Here is a 21,013-nt window from a genome sequence, read left to right on the forward strand (position 1 = left end):
TTTCCGAGAACATCCCTTTGGCAGTTTTTTCTTGTCGCTGATTGCATTTCTACAAGTCAGAACAAACAGCCAACGTTCCCAGTCACTTGAGGAAAAGAAGTTATAAACCTAACAAGTTTTTGTCCTTTTCACTCTTCCAGCCTCAAACCAGATGGGGAGGGGGAAGAAAAAAATCCCCAGACAAAAACTCCCTTATTGTCAGTCCCCAGTTAGCTTAAGAAAGTATTTCAATTTAATGGAGATCAAATGAACCTGCTCATATTGATACGAGATCAGCACGTAGATAGCTATGCAAAACACTGAAGAAAATATTCATATTTAGTGTGAAATTTCTCTTAAGAACTGGAATTAAAGTGTCTACTTAGGTGTTGAAATATTAGCTTAAAATTAGTCTAAAATTCTGAACATGTCCAAAACAATCTTTTAATGAATATGAAAATTCTATTATAAGACACTTGCATGTAGATTATTTTTATATTATTCAAATCCTTGCTCATCTCAAATCCCCCACACTCCCATCAGGTTTCGTTTACTTTTCCACAACTGCTCTCAGAAGATGGGGCCCAAAACTGGAATGTTTAACGACGACCAAGGCAAAACTCCACACAAATTTCCCACTATAACAACACTAGGTAGGAAGAAGACGAAATATTCATTCATAAATCAAGCAGCTTTGAAGAACAATGGACAAGTACATATATGAAATAGCAAGGAGACTCCATAGTCTCTCCACGCACATGACACAAGAACAAGATCTCTGTCTTGATTTTGGGGGGGATTAGTTCATGTATCCTGTCAGCCTGTGAAAACTCATCTTCAGTCCTGAAATAGGACTTTGCAATCTTATTAATTTTATTGAGATAATGTGTGGCAGACTACTAATTAATCCAAGTAAAAGTGGCAAAGCTTTACTTCCCCCCTCCACACCGTTCCTTTTCAAGGAAAAATGAGAATACAGTAGAAATAACAATAATCAGAACCTTGCTGGTAACGCTAACCTTATGCTATTTTCTATCAACAACATACAGCCGACAGCAAAGTGACTGTTTCCAAGCCATGTCACCTCAAATATTGCACAGGACTACAGTAAAACTGATCTTCACTCTTCAAACACTCCTAATCTGTGCTGCTTTAAGCAAATGTACAGCAACGAGCACCTGATTATATGAATTTTAGCCAGAATGCAACTTAGTCACACTTTGTGGATGGGAAAAGAAAGAAAACCAACCACCCAAGACGTGCTCATTTCCCAATATACTCTCAAAGTATATAAATATAGCTTGGTAGTGTGGGCAGACAAGAAATCAGAATCAAAATGGAACAGAATAATCCCCTGAGATGCAATTTCCTTTTCCATCCCTTTTGGCTGTAAGGAGAAGTAATTTGCCTCAGATATTATGAGAGGTCCCATGGCCACAGTATTTGAATGGGGTAGAAGACAAGCGTGACTGTACATAGCAACACAAGTTCATTAACTTGGTTTCACTGAAATTTTAAACCAGTCCCCAGCTACTTCATTTCTTCTTTTCAAGGCTGTTCAGGTTTTAAGGGTATGACTTTTCTATAGCACCTTAATAAATGTGTGCAAGCAAGTCATGCAGTGTGCTGCTCTATAATATCATGACAAGCTGTTGCAGAAGAAAGAATCCTACTAATGTGCTAATTTTAACTGTTATGGTACATTAAGCCATTACAGTATAATGTTAACGTGAAAAATGTATGCTGGGCTCCCAAACCAATGTATGTACAAGTTAACTAAACACTGTTTTGACATATCATTTTTCACAGGCAACTTGCTACTTAATGTATCTGCCTTCTTTCTAAATCAAAGTGATTGGGACTCATCTTTGAAAAAAAAAAACAAAACAAAACACTAAACAGATTCATTTTTAGTTCGAAAATATTTTATGATAGTACTTTTATTCTACAGAGACATAATGGTCTATTAAAGAACATCGCATAGTAAATTAGTTTCCGAATACAGGATTTACTAATGCTTTCTAGAAAAATAGAAATGACTAAACACAATTACTTTGAAGACATGTAATGCAACCTTCTTTCAGAATACAAGAATCAGAATTTACTAAGTAGAAAGTAAGCAAGATAATTTCTATTTTGCAGGATAAAATCCACAGACACTGACTCTGATGTTATGAGCTTTAAGAAATTCTCTGAGCAGAAGAAAGCTGTAAACCAGCAGGTTCTAGAGTTGGTGTTGGATACTCTGTTCCACACACAAGCCTTTCTGTGTATGTCCCACTTCTCGAAGGATAGATAGAAAAGCAATTCTCAGGCATATAAGAAGATTTTCAAAGGATGAGTCTAGCTCTTTGTGTGTCACAGAAGGGGGCCAAAAGCAACAAAGAACAAACCTCATTTTCTCTGACTTTCTAATCCAGGTAACAGACAACACTGCGGCATACTATGGAGTATATGAAAGCTTCAGGAATTGATTTTAAACCAAATTTACCCTTCGCCCTGGAGCACTGCTGAACCCCTGGCTGTGGGCGCCTGACACACGTGGAGTTTTCTCTCCCAAGCTGCTACTCTGACCTTTTTCCAGCCTTTACTTCCCCACTAACCCTGCAGCAAGGTTTAGCTATGCAACCCTTCAGGATAAAAACTGTGGTGAATCCTGTGGGGTTTTGGTTGGAGGAAGATCTGTGTTAGGCTTTGCTACAAAATGTGCATGATTCTCACAAAAAAAAAAAAAAAAAAAAAAAATCAACAACTGACAGGGACCGCTGCCTTGGTTGTTCTTCCTTCTGTGCTTGCAAGTCACAATGTAGAAGACTCAGAAACACAAAGCATCATGAAAAAAATGGAATGAGGAATCCTGCACACCAGGGTCTGAACAGCTCTCTCCAGAGCAGAAATATCTCACTTAGAGATGGAGATTTAAAAGTATAATTTCATGTGCTTTAATTTTTCTGCTGTAGGTGGGAATGAACTTCGTGGGACATTATTAACTTCCCAGAATCCAGCATTTCTTTGCCAGTTTTCCCCTTCTTTTTGTTCTGGTAATCTTAAATGTTACCACTGAAAATTCAGTGGTGAGAATTTATTCAATGATTACCCTATGACAAGAAGTATTTGGCAACAGGTACTTAGTGCAGGGAAAAAACAATATGTGCCAGTTGCTTCGACATGGTATCAGTAGATGGTAGTTAATACTGGGACATGTATCATATGACAACTCATAGTTCTCTATAAAGTGTTTTTGTTTGTTTACCTTAAAGTGTAGAAAAGCACTTATTAAAAAAAAAAGAAAGTAAAACACAACACAGCAACTATAGCCTACAAGTTTTAATTGCCAAGCAAACTTTGGTAGCAACTTAATATAGCAATTGCCTTTTGTCTGCAAGCAGTATTCTTAATAACATATTGTGAAAGGCCAGTGCCTCATAAAAACGTTACCGCTGGAAATTGAATTACATTTTCTTAATTTGAGCCTGCTCACCATCAACTTACGAAGCTGACATATTTGATAAAAGCATGCCCATGGAAATATATTACCTTTTCAAAGCTGCCTTCGGTTGATATTTTAAGCAATAAAAGAATTTTCCCAAGCTTGAAGTGGCCTGGCTAAGTCATACATCCTTATTACCCAAGCTCTGGTGCAATACTATGACCTTCTCCGCCACATCCATTGATTTACACATTTGTCCCTTGCCAGGTGACAAACTCCACTGTTTTCTCCTAGTCAATGAGAATAAAGCTTTTAGAAGCACTGAGGTATCACGGCGCTTCTCAAATAGATGTTATTTTTTAAAAAATGTTCTGCAACACTGCAGAGACACTGCAAGCAATGACTCAGCTCCAGGACCACCTACATACAAATGGGGGGAGAAGGGTCAACCAACATACAAATGGGGGGAGAAGGGTCAACCAACAGGTACAAAAACACATCCAGCAAAAACCACCAGCTGCCCGAGCTTTGTGCAACCTGTCAGAGCTGAGTCTTCCCTCCCACTGCCTTCTGATTTTCATATATCATTATTATTTTGAGGGGGAAGGTTAATTTCTTTAATTTATGTTCTTAGCCTAATTATCGTTCTCCGAATTTTGTCCCTCATGGATAAAGAAGAAACATTTCAAAACATACTGAGAGGCAATGGCCCAAATCCACCTCAGGTACGCCCCAGGATTTCACAGTATACAGGCTGTAAAATATGCCAGGAAAAAAATCCTGTTGCTAAGCAGATGCACCCTCTTTTATCCGAAATAGAGTGAATGACTCTGGCCCTGACTCTAAATACTCCACCATGCAAACAGGCACTTCAACATGATGAAAGTCAGTGTTCAAGAAACTGAGTCTTAGCTGGAATGTGTACAGTGTTCTCTGTCATTTTAACCAATTCTAAGTTGCACTTTCAAATAAACACCATGGTTTGAAATTTCTTTGTCAATACAGGTTTAGCAGAATCTTCCGATTAATTTTTAATTAGTTAACCAGTATAATGGAATAAAATAAGCTGGTTTATTCTCTTCCTCGCTGGTACCCTGCAGCAGATGGTTGAGGATAGCTATCTCGTTAAAATAACCCTGCTAATTTCACATTCTCTTTACAACTTGTGTACGGCAAGATGAGCCCCTCACCTCACCAACTTCCAGCATGCTGCGCAGGTCAAAACAAGGGCAGTTTGTTTGCACAAAAACTTCAGTCTCCACAGAATACAGAGTATTTTGGGCTCCTTTTTGCTGAGAGGTAGCCAAGCGCCCTTCCCTTTAACAGCGATGTGAGCAATGGTGACCTTTTCAGCAACTGAACCAGCTGCTGAAAACAAGTCTTGTCCATGTAGTGGTCTTTTCTGTAGACCACCCTGAATCTTAGATCTTCCTAGTCCCAAACCAGCAAGATAAGCTCAGCCTGACAAGGTATGGGGCATCAGGAGTGCTGCAAATGCCCGTTACCCCCAGTTGCAATCAGGGTTTTTCAAAGATTATGTCGTGTTGCTTTGACTTCTCGTAAAGCAAATATTTTCACCATTGCTCTGTCCCATCACTCCTTTTACAGTATTTAAATAAACCAGAGGAAAACTCTTAACATTTGGGTATCTGCGATTTTACTGAGCTCCACACCAGCTTAGGACAATGTGTAAGAAGCTAACATAGCTGGACAATCTACAAAGTATTGGCTTTGAAAATAATTATTGCTGCATTTTAAAATCACAATGCTATCTTATCCCAAGGACTTCTGAGAGCCAAACTTTGTAAAAGATGGGAATTTTTGCTACAAGTTACAAATAAATGTATGTATTTTCAGTGCAAATTTTTATTTTAACTTTAGTTGTATACTTTAACTATTTTAGAAAGAGCTCTTCACTCTTATGGACATGATAAACGAAATTTACTGTGTTTATTTTTTTTAAAAAAAGTGTATTTCACAGAAGCAGCAGAAAAAGCTTCTATAGAAAATTCATATAACTGAGTAGAGATGAATTAACTGAAATTTCAAAGAAAAGACATAAAACTATGATCTGTACGTAGTACTATGAGGAGCTGATCCTTAACTCTATAGAAGCTAAAACGGGATCCTTGCTAAACAGCTTTAAACTCATCTGATAAAATATCGTATAGAAATTATGTGTAAGGCTTCCGAGAATAAGTAAAAGGTGGAAAACTTGTAAGGTAGAGGTAAGGCACAATTACCATCTTCATGACGGTTTTATTAGTGCAGCCTTGCTGTGGTGGCACACGTCTTACGGACAGTCAGGGGCACCCAGAGAGCAAGAACCAGCACTAACTGCTCATGGAGCCTCATCCTTTGTCCTCCCATAGAAACAACTGACAAACCCCTCCACATCTTCTAAAAACTCCTCTCCATTCACGCTCTTAGGGTCTTGTTCTGCAAACATGGTGCATAAAGAGCTTGATGCTATTTGCGTAATTCTAAAAATAAAATGATGAAAATGCCAAGCAATGGAAAACAAACAAATCAAAGCAACACAGATATAGCCCAAATGCGTTCCCATGTCACTCTGCTGAAATTTGAAAATTGAAAACCAACTCTTCCCCTCTTGTGGCCTATTACGCTCCCCAGAAAGCCTACTTGACTTCAGGTTTTACAGCAACTTATTATGATAAATGGCAAAGGGCAGTAAGTCACACTTTGGACCTCCAAATGCCTCCCTCCTGTAATACCCATTCAAAAAACGTGACACGTCTTGAACGAGCACCCACACCGCGCAGCCCGGGATGCTGACAAACACAGACACGCTCGCTTGCGTTCTCATTTTAGCCGTAAACACAGTCACTGCTCAGGACAGTGGCTCAGTAGTCACTTTATAACACCATGCAGAAGGAGGAGGAGGGGGAAAAAAAAAAAAAAGGCGCTATGGTGATCATTGCTTACCAACACAGGACTCCCCGGAAAGAGAATAGCTTCCATTGTCATGGAAACCGCTTCTGCACTCACAGTGGTACCACCCTGGGAGGTTAACACAGCGTGAATGGTTGTGACACTCAATGATCCCCTCTGCACACTCATCAATATCTGCCTCAGAGAAAAACACAAGCCAGCCAGGAAATTAATTTCCTTTGACATCAACGCTTCAGGTGTTGTTGTTGTTGTTGTTAGGTGGGTTTTTTTAATTATTATTTTTAATCTTCCTTTAATAGATGGATTAAGGTTTATTATGGTTCCCAACAACAGACATTTAAAACATGACTCACATAACAATAAAAAAGAACAATTACACATCATGGAATTTGCCACACACAAGCCATTTGTTTATACCATGATTTGTTTAAAAATGCAAACATGCAGATTTTTTGGTTCTTTGTTTTTAACTCGGAACTTAATTTATCTGTGCATATAAAGCATCGCAGAGCAGGTTCTCCAGTTTCGGTGCATTCCTGAAATAATCTTGCTTTACAAACTGCATGTCCCAGGACATCTTGGAAAAAACGAGCATTCTCCTCAGGACTTGTGTTTTGAGCGTTCAGCTGTGGTATTTGCAGCTACCTGGCACTTAAGGTGCTCAGAGCACTTTGCAAACAATAGTTAATCTCTTTCATTTATATGATCAAAAGAAACACCTCATATATGTATAACAGTGTGTGACAAACAGGAAAAGCAATCCATGTTTCAGCTGCAATCAAACATTTAGCTGGAAAAGAGTGAAGCAAATGACAGCAAGTCTGTAGCAATGGAAAAGTATAGCAAGATGAAAACCCCGTGGAGTTTCTATAAATGTGCTGGTTTTACAGAGGATTTTTAAAAATTTCTGGAATATGGTTAATAGAGACCTCATAATTGCCAGCAATCTTGGTTAATCGCGGCTGGCACCTGGCTGCTTCTCCCCTTTGAGCATTTTTTGTAGGGTTATAATTAAAATTAGCAAATTAATTATATGTTAACCTTGCAGTAATTTAAGAAGCTATTATATTTTCATTCCTCTGTTTCGCTCAAGGTATTTTTTTTTTTTAAATCTTGGACAGTTTTCAAGTGGGTACCTTATCAATTAAAATGCATCTCAAATTATCCACAAATATTAGCTGTTTTCATCCACTGAGATTTCTTTTTCTTGGCAATCAGCACATTTAAAAGATGCATAAAATTGTGTACACCAAACACACAATTTTTGGGGAAAATAGGTTCTGAAACTGCATTTAGTTCTGCAAGCAAAGTACGAATGTCTCATGATCCTGATGCAAGACTGAGTTAGGATTATTAAGTAACCACAAAGTGTAGCTTTTGCCTCAATTTACAAAATACATAGAACAATATGGTTTCATGGATTGCAGTGAGGTCACGTTGATGTACGTTGAAATTGATCTGAATGAAGTATCCTTCCATACGGTTCAATTTTCTTACAACTTAGAAGCAATACCATAGAAAAGTTTGATTTTTCCTCATTTAAGTAGCCATACTTATTCTTGTTGAAATACAGCTTTGAAACCTAAACAAATGCCTTTTTCCAGTTTTGTGTTCACCCTTACTAAACAATTAAGAAAATTATCTACATAACAGGGCTATAATTGCTATTTATTTCTGGCTTAATTCAGGTTCCATCTAACAATATAGTCATTTTTTTTTAATGCTTTAAAATCTGTCACTGCTGCCACCTTTTCTGTACTTTTTATTTTGTAGAAGCTAATTTTAGTGTTAAAACACTGTGCAGATCTAGCTGTCCATCAACGAGGAGTGCTGCTTGCAAACTCAGACACTTTCAATTCATTACAGCAAATGGAATTTATAACCATGATCTTTTCACATGTCATGGCTGATGGAACAAGTTTAATCCCATTTGGAAAGTGAACGACTTTGCTATCGCGGGTCAACTGCAAATGAATCCTTCTTGCTTTCTTGTCTTTCCCAGTTGAATCAGAGAACGTTCCTGTTTAAAGATTGCTTCCTCGGGTCAGTCCTGGTCTGGACCTCTATCCATTCCATTTTACATTTTTAATTTACAAAAATCAATGGAGTTTTTCTAAAGTTCATTTCTAAACTTCAGCCCTTTTGAAAGTGTATTTGATTTAGGCTCATGGTATAGGATATTAATTGACTGGTAGATGACTTTTCTGAAAGCCTGTCTGCCAGGATACCAAAACTAAGCAACAGTTTACTTAATGGAAGAAGAAGAAGAGTGTCTGTATGAGTTTCTCGAGATTACATCAGAAAAGTAAAACAAGACCTAGAACTATTTCAAGGCTTAGATGACTTCATTGTGGCAGTACCACACCTGTCTCTAGCTTTTGTCCACTGATGTTTAGGGAGACACAAACCAATTTCTTACACCAGCAGAGCTGGGAAAATAGGACTCGCTTTTAGTTGTGTGGATTCTTGCTTTACATCCTCGATCTCCTTAAACCAGTGGAGTTCCACCAGCACTGCCCTGTGCCAGGGGCAGCAGGCAAGGGAAAAGGAGGCGGTATGTGGGTTGCTTTTGGAAAATCTTCCACAGAAGACACCATTGATACGGAAAAAAGTAGTTAAAAAAAAAAAAAAAAAAATCTATCTCTCAAGCTCTGCTCCCTCCTACTACCTCTCCTCTCCCAGAGTCATCTCCGGCTTGCAGAAGGTGCCCTGTGTCTCTTCTTTCTGGGTTAAACTCAGCCCAGCCTGCTCCTCAGGTTAAACTCAGCCCAGGTGCAGGGAGGGGAATGGAGAAGCATCCCTTCCTCTGTGGCTGCAGCACGTCAGTATTTCTTTGGCAACAGGTCATTAGCAGCACCATGTAATACAAAATGCATGAAGAGGGGGTGTATAAACAGGGAAAACCATTAGCAGCTTCTCCATTTGTCTAATACATTGCCGTTTCTTATTCCCATGCTTAAAATGATGTACATAAAGAGAAAAAGGGAAGAAAATATTATGATTAGGTCTGTAAGCTTCTCCTGTGGTCTTGTGCATTACTTGTAGCAGATGTATAAACATAACTCTGCAGGTATAGGAAAATATTAAGGATTTGGTTTAGAAATTCAGAATTATTTAAGATGCTTGTAATACCAAGACGGAACCGCAAATAGCAGCTTTATAAAATGGTGTGTCATACACCGTGACGTTACTTAGTTCAATTAATAGATCATTTCCATCTGGACGTACTATGGCTTTTGAAAACACTTGTTTGAGGATTTTTTTCTGCATAGGAAGATGTTGCTGTAGATAATGGCCAGTTCAGAGAATTAGAATCAATTCACTTTTCTTCATCTTAGCTTTTCCATCTTCTTTAGATCCTAACACTTTATTTGCATACTTGCCTCAGAATGAATAGCTTTCTATCCAAGCCTGGTTTGGGGTTTTGCTATAGAATCTGAGGTATATAGGCACTATTTCTGTGTATGTTTTGCGTGTGCATACGCTTACCAGAATATGCTATGTAAACATTCTTCATAAAGCTATGTTAAGCTGAAATGAAGAGTATACCTCTGACCTAAGAGTGAAAACAGAACAAAAATTATAATCATTCTTCAAAGGAGCACAGAAACACCTGTTCGGAAATGTTGTAATGACTCAGGCCAAAGGAAACAAGGGGTGGACATTTTTTGGCTGAGCAATGCTCAGAGAAGTCCGTGAAAACACGTTCACCGACTCACAGATTTGCATGGGCCTTCTGTATATTTGTCTTAATAGCTACATAGTCTAAACCAGACTGCTTGTGAGAAACAGCCGATCTAATATTTCCTTGGGAACCAAAAATTTGCCATAACTTTAATTTGCCTCTGTAGTCTTCACCTAAATATCTGCACTATCTTTGCATTAAATGTAGTACTTTTTGTTTCTAGCCGTAATTCAACATAAGACATCACTGCTCTCACCCCTGTATAACTATTTTTTCGGTTTTTTCATTCTTATGGCAGTTATGCAAAACAAAATCCTGTACAGACCGTTCCATTGCCTGCTTTTACGCCAGTCAGTTATTTGTCAATAGTACAGAATTGTTAATGGATCTGGCAACACTCCACTATAATGGCACATCTTTCTAGTGTAGAATAAAGGCACCAGTTGGTTTTAAATAAGCTCTTGCAGGATGTTAATCCTGTCCTTTAAGGACACGTCTGTAATTTTTACTTTTAGCATCTCAGCTTCTTGCATTATTCATAAAGGTATTTATGCAGACAAGATAAATAGGATAATTTACCTCAAAATAAAACACAATGGCTTCAGAACCCAGCGAAAAAGTAAAATTAAAATAATTCAATCTTTTCTAACGCCTCATCACATTTAAGTCACTGTGTGATAATACTGAAAGGAAAACTGTTCAGTGTCATGTAATAGCTAGCAATCTGCAGTTTCAATGAGACCAAAGAGTTTTATTATTAAAGTGTCTGTTCATCAAACTCTTACTGTGCTCTATTAAAAAATATATATATAAGATCCTTATCTTTAGCTCTCTGTTGATCAGGAGGCCTATAAGCAGGAAAAGCTTGTACTAATAAGAAAGGATCACACAGGTCTCGAGCTTTCTGAATTAAAATTGTACCCCGACAGTTAACTCCGCTAGTTCCAGAGCAATTACAGCTTTGTTTTCTGCCTTGTTCTTCAACATAAAAACACCAGAAAAAAATCACCCAGTCAACAGAGGCATAAGTTCTATGCAACGTACAGCTTCTTCCCATCTCCAGCTCTCGCATGAGCCTCACTTCTATGAGACAGAGAGAGCAAGAAAGGGACGTCAGTGACAGCACTATGCAAACAGCTTCCCCGCTGCAAAGGAGTCGTTCGACTACTTCAAATAAACCCTGAAAACAGAGACAACTACTTTGGATTAGCAGAGATGAAAAAATTCTCTCTAAAAAAAAAAAAAAAATAAATAAAAATAAAAATCTCCCACCTGCCCACGTTTATGCCAAATTCAGTTGACGTAAGCAAATAATAATTCTGCTATTTTACATAAACTTATACAAAGGCTGGGTTTTATCCTTCATTATTCACTCTTACATCAGCTCGACTATTACACCTCTACACTAGCTTTCACAGTTGGTATCCAGAAGGGCCTGCATTTATTTTTAAACAGATGCAAAACAAGGCAGAAATACATGGACAACGGCCATCCTTAAAGTCTGCCAGATTTTCTCAGTGCAAGGTAGAAAAGACTACAACACTCTGACCTTGTCACAGGTTTACAATCCAGCGTGTTCAGAATACTAACGATCCAGCAACAGTACAGCAATATATCTATTAAGCAAATGGTAACTTAGAAGAACACAGATAACTGTATAATTTACTTACATTCAAATAATGACTCATGGCTGCTGCTCAACTTTATGCAGCCAGTTTATTCTTAAGACTACAGGGATACTAAAAATCAGAAAGGACAGGAAAGATTTATGTCTGAGCCTTATTTATTGACATTTTTAATCATCAGTTTCTTGCCTCATAGCTTTAAGTGTCTCTCTAACTGAAGCCAGTAGCAGGCCTTAGATTAGTTGCTCAGGAAATTTTTCCTTGACATTTAGCCTCTTTTTTAATTACTTTCATTTTAACTCATTAGGAGATTTTGGGCAAACAATCAGCACCAAATAACATATTCCCCACCCCTCAGCAGTCACGTCTGTTTTGACACACTGATTTTAATTGCGTTATATTTATATCGGCCTTTGCAGCTCCTTCTCAGGCAGTTTTGCTGGAATAAGTGGTACAGGCTTGGGTCCGTTTTTCTATTTTGAGGACACAGCAGTAAACCATAAAACTTTAAATTTGTTGAGATAGTTAATACAACTCCAATTCATGAATAATCAAACCCACGCAACAGTTTAATGGTACTAAATAGCTTTCAGGGATGAAAGGTGTGCCCACCAGTCATTATAATTAAAGAACAGCTGTAATATGCTTTATTGTGTAATTCTGGATTGGTGTTATCAGGATTTTTAATCATCTGAAACTCGTGTGCAAATTTAGAATGATGAATTTAACAAGAACAAATGGAATTAAATTGGTATCAGAATGATAACACAGACTAGTTGTACCAGCAATTTTTAAGATTAATTATTTTAATATATAACATCTAATTTACTGAAATTAATTTTTAATATACACTCCAAGATGATGTCTTTATCAGTTTTGTGCATGTCTCTCTTACACCCTCATCTTTGTCTATTTGTATGCTAAATACGCAGCACACTCGAAGTATGAAACCTAAAGGTCCTGGATGGTTCAAATAAATATCACTTTGCAACACTGGAGCTGAAACAAGAGTTTTTCATTCTCATATTTAAAGATTGCTGGGTGATGTAGGAAATAAGAATTGCAGCCAGACTGCTCAATGGAAAGCATGGCAGGAATATACTAGGCAGGGTGAAGAACCATTTCATATTTATTATTGCATTTGACTTCCCATTGCAAACAGGATTTTAATTATCACTCCATGAGCCAGAAACAAACTGACTTCACAATTAGTAGGTTAAGTTTCAAACTGAGGCAGCGACTTTCTGGCAAATTGGAGGCCTATGGTCAACATGTGTCTCAAATTACATTATTCTGAAAACAGCAGGGCTATTAGCCCAATGGTTATTGTATTTTGGCTCTTCCCACGCCTTGGAAAATGCTGCCAGCATGCTTCATGTAGCTGGCTTGGAGGGAGGTGCAGGGAACACATAATTCCAAAGAGCCTGTTGGCCAACTCCAGCCATCGCTGGACCGATGACTTACAACGTCAGGACACAAGTTGAGTTCGTTGCCTACCAGCACCTCGTACCTGCTGGCACTGTCTCACAGTTCTCCACAAATGCTCCTCTCATGCTTTTTTGACATTATGTTCTTCCTAAATGTACCAGAGCACTTTGTCAGGACCCCAAATTTGGGGTTTTTTTACCTATTTAGGTAGAAATAGTGTGCGGTCTCCATGCTAAGGTTACCCATGTAAATCAATCTGGTAGCATTTTTGTACAGAAACTCAACTGCAGACCGCTAGTAAAGTGCTTTTTATTTGATTTCTTTACATCATTTGCTACAGTAGAATAGAGAGGTATCATGTGCAATTTACAGGTGAGATAACTAAGGCAGAGAGATACAACAAATTGCCCAAAGTTGCCCAAAGCCAATGTGCGAGAAGCTCCTCAATTTTGTAATTCCAGCCCACTGTCCTGTCATTTAGGTCACCATTTCTCTACTCCCTATGAAAATGTTCTCAAATAACCAGATAGAGGCAAGGCCAACCTTCAGTCCCGTCATGACACAAGGCTTTATTTTTGCAGAGTGTTCAGTATCTTCATCCCTGTTTACTAATTCAATTAAATTGTGATACTGGAGTTGTATCTGCATATATTATACATGAGCAGCTATTCAGAATATTAGATAACCATACTAGAATAAAATGAGAGAACAAGATCAACAGGAGAGGTCTATCGTGTCAACAGACTGCAATCAATGAAGCCCTCAGCACACAGAGGTATACTTCTGCACAGCTAGGATTATGCAAATTAAAAAAAAAAAAAATCTCTATTTTTACACACAAAGCTGCTTTAAGCCAGTTCAAAGCATAACTGCTGTAAATTCAGATTCATTTAATTTAAAATGACTAGTAAGACCATACTAAAAACATAATACAGATTGCAGAATTAAATTTCTGCAAATCTGCGTGGCAAAATGCATTAAGTATCTGATAAAAAGATTAATATATCCATGAGAATAAAAATATTTTTGACAATTGATTTTGGCATCCTGCACTTAAAGAGTTGCACATTTTCTTGCCAAGATCACAAAATTTAAGAAGAATTATCTAATGGGGATACATGTTCAAACAAAATAGTTGATGAGGGCCAACCAGCTGTGAAGCAGCTGGGCAGAAAAGGAGGTGAGGCTCCCAGTGGACACCAAGTTGAACATGAGCCTGCAATGTGACTGTGCTAAAGGTCAATGGTCTCTTCAGCTTCATTAGACAAAGTATTGCAGCAGGTTGAGTGAAATGGTCCTTCCCCTCTGCTCAGCGCTGGTGAGACCACACCTGGAGTGCTGGGTCCAGTTCTGGCCTCTCCAGTACAAGAGAGAGACACGGTCATACCGAAGAGAATTCAGTGAAGAGCCACAAGGATGATTAAGGCTCTGGAGTATGTCATATATGAGGAAAAGCTGAGAGAGTTGGGACTGTTTAGCCTAGAGAAGACTCAGGGGTGGATCTTACCAATTCATATAAATACCCAAAGGGAAGGTACAAAGAAGATGGAACAAGGTTCTTTTCAGTGGTGCCCAGTGGCAGGACCAGAAGCTATGGGCAGAAACTGAAGCACAAGAGGTTCCTTCTGAACATCAGGAAACGCTTTTTTACTGTAAGAGTGACTACGCACTGGCACAGGTTGCCCAGGGAGATGTTGCAACGTCCATCCTTGGAGATATTCAAAAGCCATCTGGACATGTCTCTGGGCAACTGGCTCTAGATGGCCTTGCCTGAGCAGTGGGCTTGGACAAGATGACCTCCAGAGGTCCCTTCCAACCTCAACCATCCTGTCATTCTCTGATGCTGTTTCAGAACGGATGCTCATTCCAAAGAAAACTGCTGAAGTAAACTGGATGCCGGGTGAAAATTGGTTCAGAGTTACAAAATATCATTGTAACCTCTTATAAAACAGGACGCCAAAAACCAGCATTCTCTACCCAACGTACCAATTGTGCATTGCACAAAAAGAATCGTTTAAATGACACTGGCTTTATATATAAAAGCTTCATTGATGAGCCTTAACATTATTATCCAATGCTAGCAGACTACTTCATGCACAGTCTTTAGGTACATAACAAATATATCACTCTATATAGCTCTTGAAATGTTAGCACAAAGCTCAACATCAAAAAGCCATAAATAGCCTATTATCTTATCTAGCACATCCTGTGACAGAGAATAAATGCTGCCTACTATATGTTTTTCAGTGATTTGCCTCAACCAATTTTCAAATGACTCACGTGATGAGTCTCCATTCATTTCATGGGGAAGATTACATTGCAGCTCAACAGTCCACAATGTTAGGAAGTTCTTTAGATTAGTTTTGAGCCCTTCCATAATTGAATATGGTCAGACGAAATAACACTTGTCAAAACAATTTCATTGATAACAGGAGGCAGCAGCTGATGAGAAAACTATAAAAAGTACATTTTCTTCACCGTGGCTGGGGCGGGGGAGTGTCGGCCATTATCCTTAAAATTCCCATGTAAAATTCCTGTGCCAAAGGGCACAAAAAGCGAGGTCAAATTGCAGGTTTAGATTATAATAGTGTGCACACCCTATAGCACTCCTGAGAGTTTAATGGGAAATATTCTCAATTAGTTTTTTTTAAATCTTGAAATGATTAAAAGCTTCAGAAAAGCATTTTCATTCATACAGAAATAAACTCTCCCAAGGAAGCAAATCCCCAAACAAGCAGTGTAAAAAGAGCTCTTGAAATCGTAAGCAGAATAATGTAAAGCTCTCTGCATCCTCAATTAGGGGAAAAAAATGGTTCGGGAAGTGCTGATCTATACAGTGAAATTGATGAAAATGCATATTTTCAGAGAACGTACAAACACAGTTTCACAAAAACAATGACATTTGTGGCAGGCCTTCCACATAGTGAGCTCGGTTGCAACTACTCACTCAGTGGAAGATCCCCATCCACCTTGAAATATATATATTTATTTCCGATAATTAGAAAGGTACACAAAAAGACCCTACGCAAAAAAATATCAAATAATAAAAGACTGGAAGGGTTGTTTAAGATGAGAAAACAGGACTCTTGCATCACTTTGCCTATCTCCTTTTGTTTCTAATGCAAGTAAAAGCCATTCTTTATTTCAGTCTGCTTCAACTTTCTCCAGTCCCCCCACCTTCCATCTGTCCCCCCTGCCAGTGCAGTTAAATTTACCCATGTTCCAAACTCCATCGCGTCATATGTGCATTCATAAAAGACAGTTTGCTGTTGTAATTTCCCATGCACAATTGAGTAAGTTTGAGGAACCTGAAAAAAGTGCAGTTTCCCACATTTGTCCTGTGCATCCTCACTAGTTAACGAGTTGAGATACAGACTTCCAAAAGGCAACACTGACTGCTTAATATCTTGGTTTTTTAAATCAACTTCAGTCAGAATTCATTTGAAGGTTAAACTTATTTGTTCTACATGTTATAACACATTTTAAAATTATAAACATTTGTATGTACTTTCAATCAAACTAAAAAAGTTCCCCTGTGGAAGATTCAAAATTCTTGGTTTCCATTACCAAAAAAAAAAAAAAAAAAAATCCAAAAATCTTGAAGCCCTTCTTAAAATGAACTTCCTATTTTACAGGCAGTTCTAACTATAACTAAAGAGAATAAAGCATACCAGCAAGTATGAAAGCACAGTGCTGCATCCAGTAGAATCTTCCAGGTGCAAAACTGAACAAATATTCAGGATTAAAAACTTCAGTCATTACTGCTACTCTTCTTTTTGAATATCGCAATGAGTATTTCCAAATAAATAAGAAGCGACTGTTTCCTTAGCATAAAATGTGCACTTTGAAAGTGCACGCTCTCTCTTTCATTTTTTAATTACAGACTGAATTTTTAACTTCGCTAAACCATTAGTTGCAGACTTTGATCAGACCCCAGTTTTCCCAGTCTGGGCGCTGCTTCAGACATCAATAATTCCAATTAAACCAACTCTGAGATATGACTACATCATTTCACTAAGCAATTAAAAATGTGCAACTGAAATAAGTAGAAAATCCTGAAAGAAAAGCCAGGGGACTCATCAAATGTTAATAACAATAATAATAAGTACATTGCACTTCTACACCCTCTTTCGTCCTGTGCTCTCAAAACATTTCCTAAGTATTATGCAATATTACAATACTTTGTAAAAAAGTAACAATATAACAAAACTTTACTTATTTGATTATCTAAAAGGGGGTTGATTATTCAGGATGAAGATACACTCGTCAATGCTCACTGCATGAATAGGACCGCCAACTCATTAAAAACCCCACATTTATCCAAATAGGTTTTGTGCTCCCCATTTCATTGAATTAACTAAGTTTTATTATACATAAGTTGAATGTAATTGCTTTTCAACAGCATTCCCAAAGTTAGGAGTTTCTTATAATGGTTGGTTTTATTATTTGCACACCACAATGTAATTTACTTTCTTAAAATGCACTAACCTATACAACTGTTCTGCAAAAACATACCTGCAAAAGCTGGCATATAAAACTAGAATTTATGGCACCAGAAGAATAATTTTGAACTTTGTAAAATCTCAGCTACATGATCTATATACTAGCGCATGGGTTTTTTGGGCGGTTCCAAGGACACAATGAATCTAGCTGAGGATTAAAAGCAACAGCTACCTGAGGTTTAACATTGGTGCTACTATTGCTTGTGTGTTCCATCTTGAAAAATGTCTCTCCATTTCTGCTTATTTGTAAGCACATTTTTTTGATAGATACTACAGAAACCTTTAGTAGCTCTTCAGTGTATACTTCAGATAGTATGTAGATTAATGAATGAACATAAAGAATGTTATAGTTTTACAGAGTTCTTACACATGCACATATGTGTATGCAGCTACTCTGTTTCAGAGCTTGGTTATCCGTGAAATGAGTTTGATCTCTGGGACATGAGATACCAGAACATCAAGAATCCAAAAAAGCGAGCTCTGAAAAAAGTTGTCCTATACGTATTTATGTACTTAGGAAGAAGACTACTTTGGGGGAGGGTACGAAAAACCAAAACAAATAAACCAACCAACGCCCAAACAAACCAACCCCGCAACCAAACTACAACACATCAAACGAACTGAAAACAAAGCACTGCTCCTGACTAGGACTCATCTCTTGAACAAGGACAATGGCAGCGGTGGGGTAGCCACCAATATCAGTTTGTAGGAGAAGCTTTTCCACAGTAGGAAATATGACCTAAGCCAACAAATGGTAATAGGCAGCGGAAATTATTCTTAGGGCCGCATGAAAGCACCTAATACAGAATCATAGAGTCTTTTAGGTTGGAGAAGACCTTTAAGATCAAGTCCAACTGTAAACCTAGCGCTGTCAAGTCCACCACTAAACCATGTCCATGTCACAGTCTGTAAGATTTACATCACCTGAGAGTCAGTAAAAAAAACCAAACAAAACAAAACAGCGACTTATGCCAGTGGTCACTCTACAATAGATGAACACTAAATACGAGTCAAGCATGCGGTGTGCAGTTGTTAGGGATCTTGGGACCACCGAAACCAAGTATAAGGCATCTGCCTTTCCAAAGCAAGGTTTTCACAGATACACTGATTGTGAAATACAGCAGAGAAAAAGCAAATTGCGAGATATATGTATTTCATTTCGTTCTTAAGCTGTGCCAACTTTGAGATCCTACAGACTATCGTCTAATGTACTAAATAGAGTAAAAAAAGATACCTTGATTACTTATCCTTCAGTTACATATCGCCCCAAAATTCACCAGTGTTTTAGACGCAAATCTTATTTTCTTCAACCTAAAGTCAAAATATCTACCATTTGTTAGGCTCTTAGTGACATTTTCTTAGGAAAACTACCTCATTCTTCAGTAACCGAAAATTCGGCCTCTGGCCTCAAGAATTTCCAGTCATCAAAATAATTCCTGTTCAAACCACATCACAGCCTACACATGGCTGTTCCAGAAATGCATCCAAATGTACATCTAAATCGTAATCCAATCCAATATGGTCACTTCGATATGGCCTCCTGGTTAGATGAGCCCTCCTGAGAAATCATGTTGTTGGCTGATGCATTAAATCATTAGCAGCAATATTGACTGTAACAGACCACATCAGCTATGGGGAAGGGCTGCACAGGACCAACGTGAGGTCATCTGCTCAGCAAGCTGAAGATGAATTAGAAGGTGTTGTTTGGCTTGTACGTAGGTAAAGAAGCTACTGGGGCTGTTTTGGCCTCTTTAATGGTCCAGTGGGAGACACTGGAGGGAGGAAACAGTTTGAAAGATGTGAAAACAGTGCTTCTAACAATGCCTTAAAGGAGGTATATTTTATAATAAACCCTGGCCTGCTTTTTATTGTTCTTTTACCTATTTTTATAGCTTCCTGTTTTCTTTTTCTTTCCTTTTTTTTTTTCCCCCCTGGTATAGAATAAAAAGTTCAGGTGACAGTACAAAGAAAAGTCTTAGCGCAAGGAAGGATTCGATACACTGAGCAACACAATATCTTCCTTTTTGTTGGACATGCTTTGAGGCTTTGTCCTACACTGGAGGTTTTTTGGGTTGCTCTGACTGTTCCAGAAAAGTATTCCTTACCCTTTTCAAAGCCAAACAACCCACACATGCTCTGCTGGCAAATGCATGAACAAGCTCTGTGCCTTCTTGCACATGCCAGTGATCATTCATCCCTCATTCGAATTCTTCTTTGTAAAAGACCTCCACAACAGAGAGGTTTTGGCATAGAACACCTCCATTTCTGAGGTGGGACTAGAACCTTCTGAACTGCTTTAACAGCTTTCATATTTTATAACCTTTCTCATCAAAGTTTATCTTTTTTTCCTTCATTTATATTGCTTTAGAGTCAAAAGTGCCTCTTTTAAAGTTGTTAGAATTATACCAAAGACACAAAGTAAGAATTGGGCTTCCTGGTAAGAACTGAATATTTATGTATTTATTTTTCGGGTTCACTGTGACTCAATTCAAAAATCTTTAAAAAAATAAAAATTGCTTCCTCCATTAAAAGCCATTAAAAATAGCAGACAGTATACAAAGAAATCCCTTTACCAATCACTGCTAGCCCTGGAGCTATCTACAGCAATTTTGTGGCATATAGTTATGCAGGCAAGGGCAAAGAGAAAGCGTCCTTGACCAAAGACATTTCATTTACTTTGTGAAGCGTAATTTTCCAGAGAGGAATTTTTCAAGACCCGAACCCTGGCTGTATTAATACCTTAGACCATACTGCGGAGAAAAAAAGTTTCGCTTCCCATCTTAAGTCTGTTGTGTTTTCGCCTTCGTGTAACAACTGTAAAGGTACCGTGTGTCCTCTAATGCCGTTCCCATCTTGAGGTGGAGATACAGGGACACGCTTGAGCTTCATGGACCCGATACTGCAGCTAGAGCACTACCTTCCAAATACGTCATTTAATAATTCACATATAATTAATACATTAAAAAGCCAGGATGGAAAACTTAGTTGTGAATGAAATTTCCCTTTTTTTTTTTTTTACCACATCAAAGTGCATCCTGTTTGTAACAAAGGAGCAGTTCGGCACTTAGATCAAAGCATCTCCTGGCTGTGTTGTGCTGAAACTGAAGTGCCAAACCGATTCCCTGCAACGCTAATAAGAAATGCTTTGATGTACGTGTGTGTGTGTGTAAAGCACTTTAGTCACTACTTAGTAGCTACCCATAATACTTTAGAAATAGATTACCCTAAAATGTAATTTCACGTTACGGTATATCACTGGAAGTAACACATATCTTTACATTACCATTACTGATGTGTTATTAAGATGGAGAAGAACACTAAAGCAACGTTTTGAAAAACAGGCATTCCATGTGAAAGGGTATTTGGTGCGTTCATCACAGAACACTATGGAAGGGAACAATGACAGGGCCAAGGAACATCACTCAGGTACCTTCTTTGATTAAATTAGCAT

The 21,013-nt window shown here is 38.1% G+C and overlaps 1 protein-coding gene across 3 annotated transcripts in view; it reads right to left on the reverse strand.

Annotated features, from left to right (window-relative positions):
• The window catches only part of NELL1 (neural EGFL like 1), a 275,832-nt gene that overhangs the window by 13,258 nt on the left and 241,561 nt on the right, over positions 1–21,013 (reverse strand). The window contains exon 16 of one of the 3 annotated variants that reach the window (XM_065635364.1): positions 6,356–6,496. The exons of the other annotated variants lie outside the window; for them this stretch is intronic. Within the exon in view, the coding sequence (XP_065491436.1) occupies positions 6,356–6,496 (141 nt within the window). The remainder of the gene's footprint in view (positions 1–6,355; positions 6,497–21,013) is intronic. 3 annotated transcript variants of the gene reach the window in all.

This window comes from Caloenas nicobarica, chromosome 5, assembly GCF_036013445.1.
Source record: "Caloenas nicobarica isolate bCalNic1 chromosome 5, bCalNic1.hap1, whole genome shotgun sequence".
In the NCBI taxonomy this organism is placed as follows: Eukaryota; Metazoa; Chordata; class Aves; order Columbiformes; family Columbidae; genus Caloenas; species Caloenas nicobarica.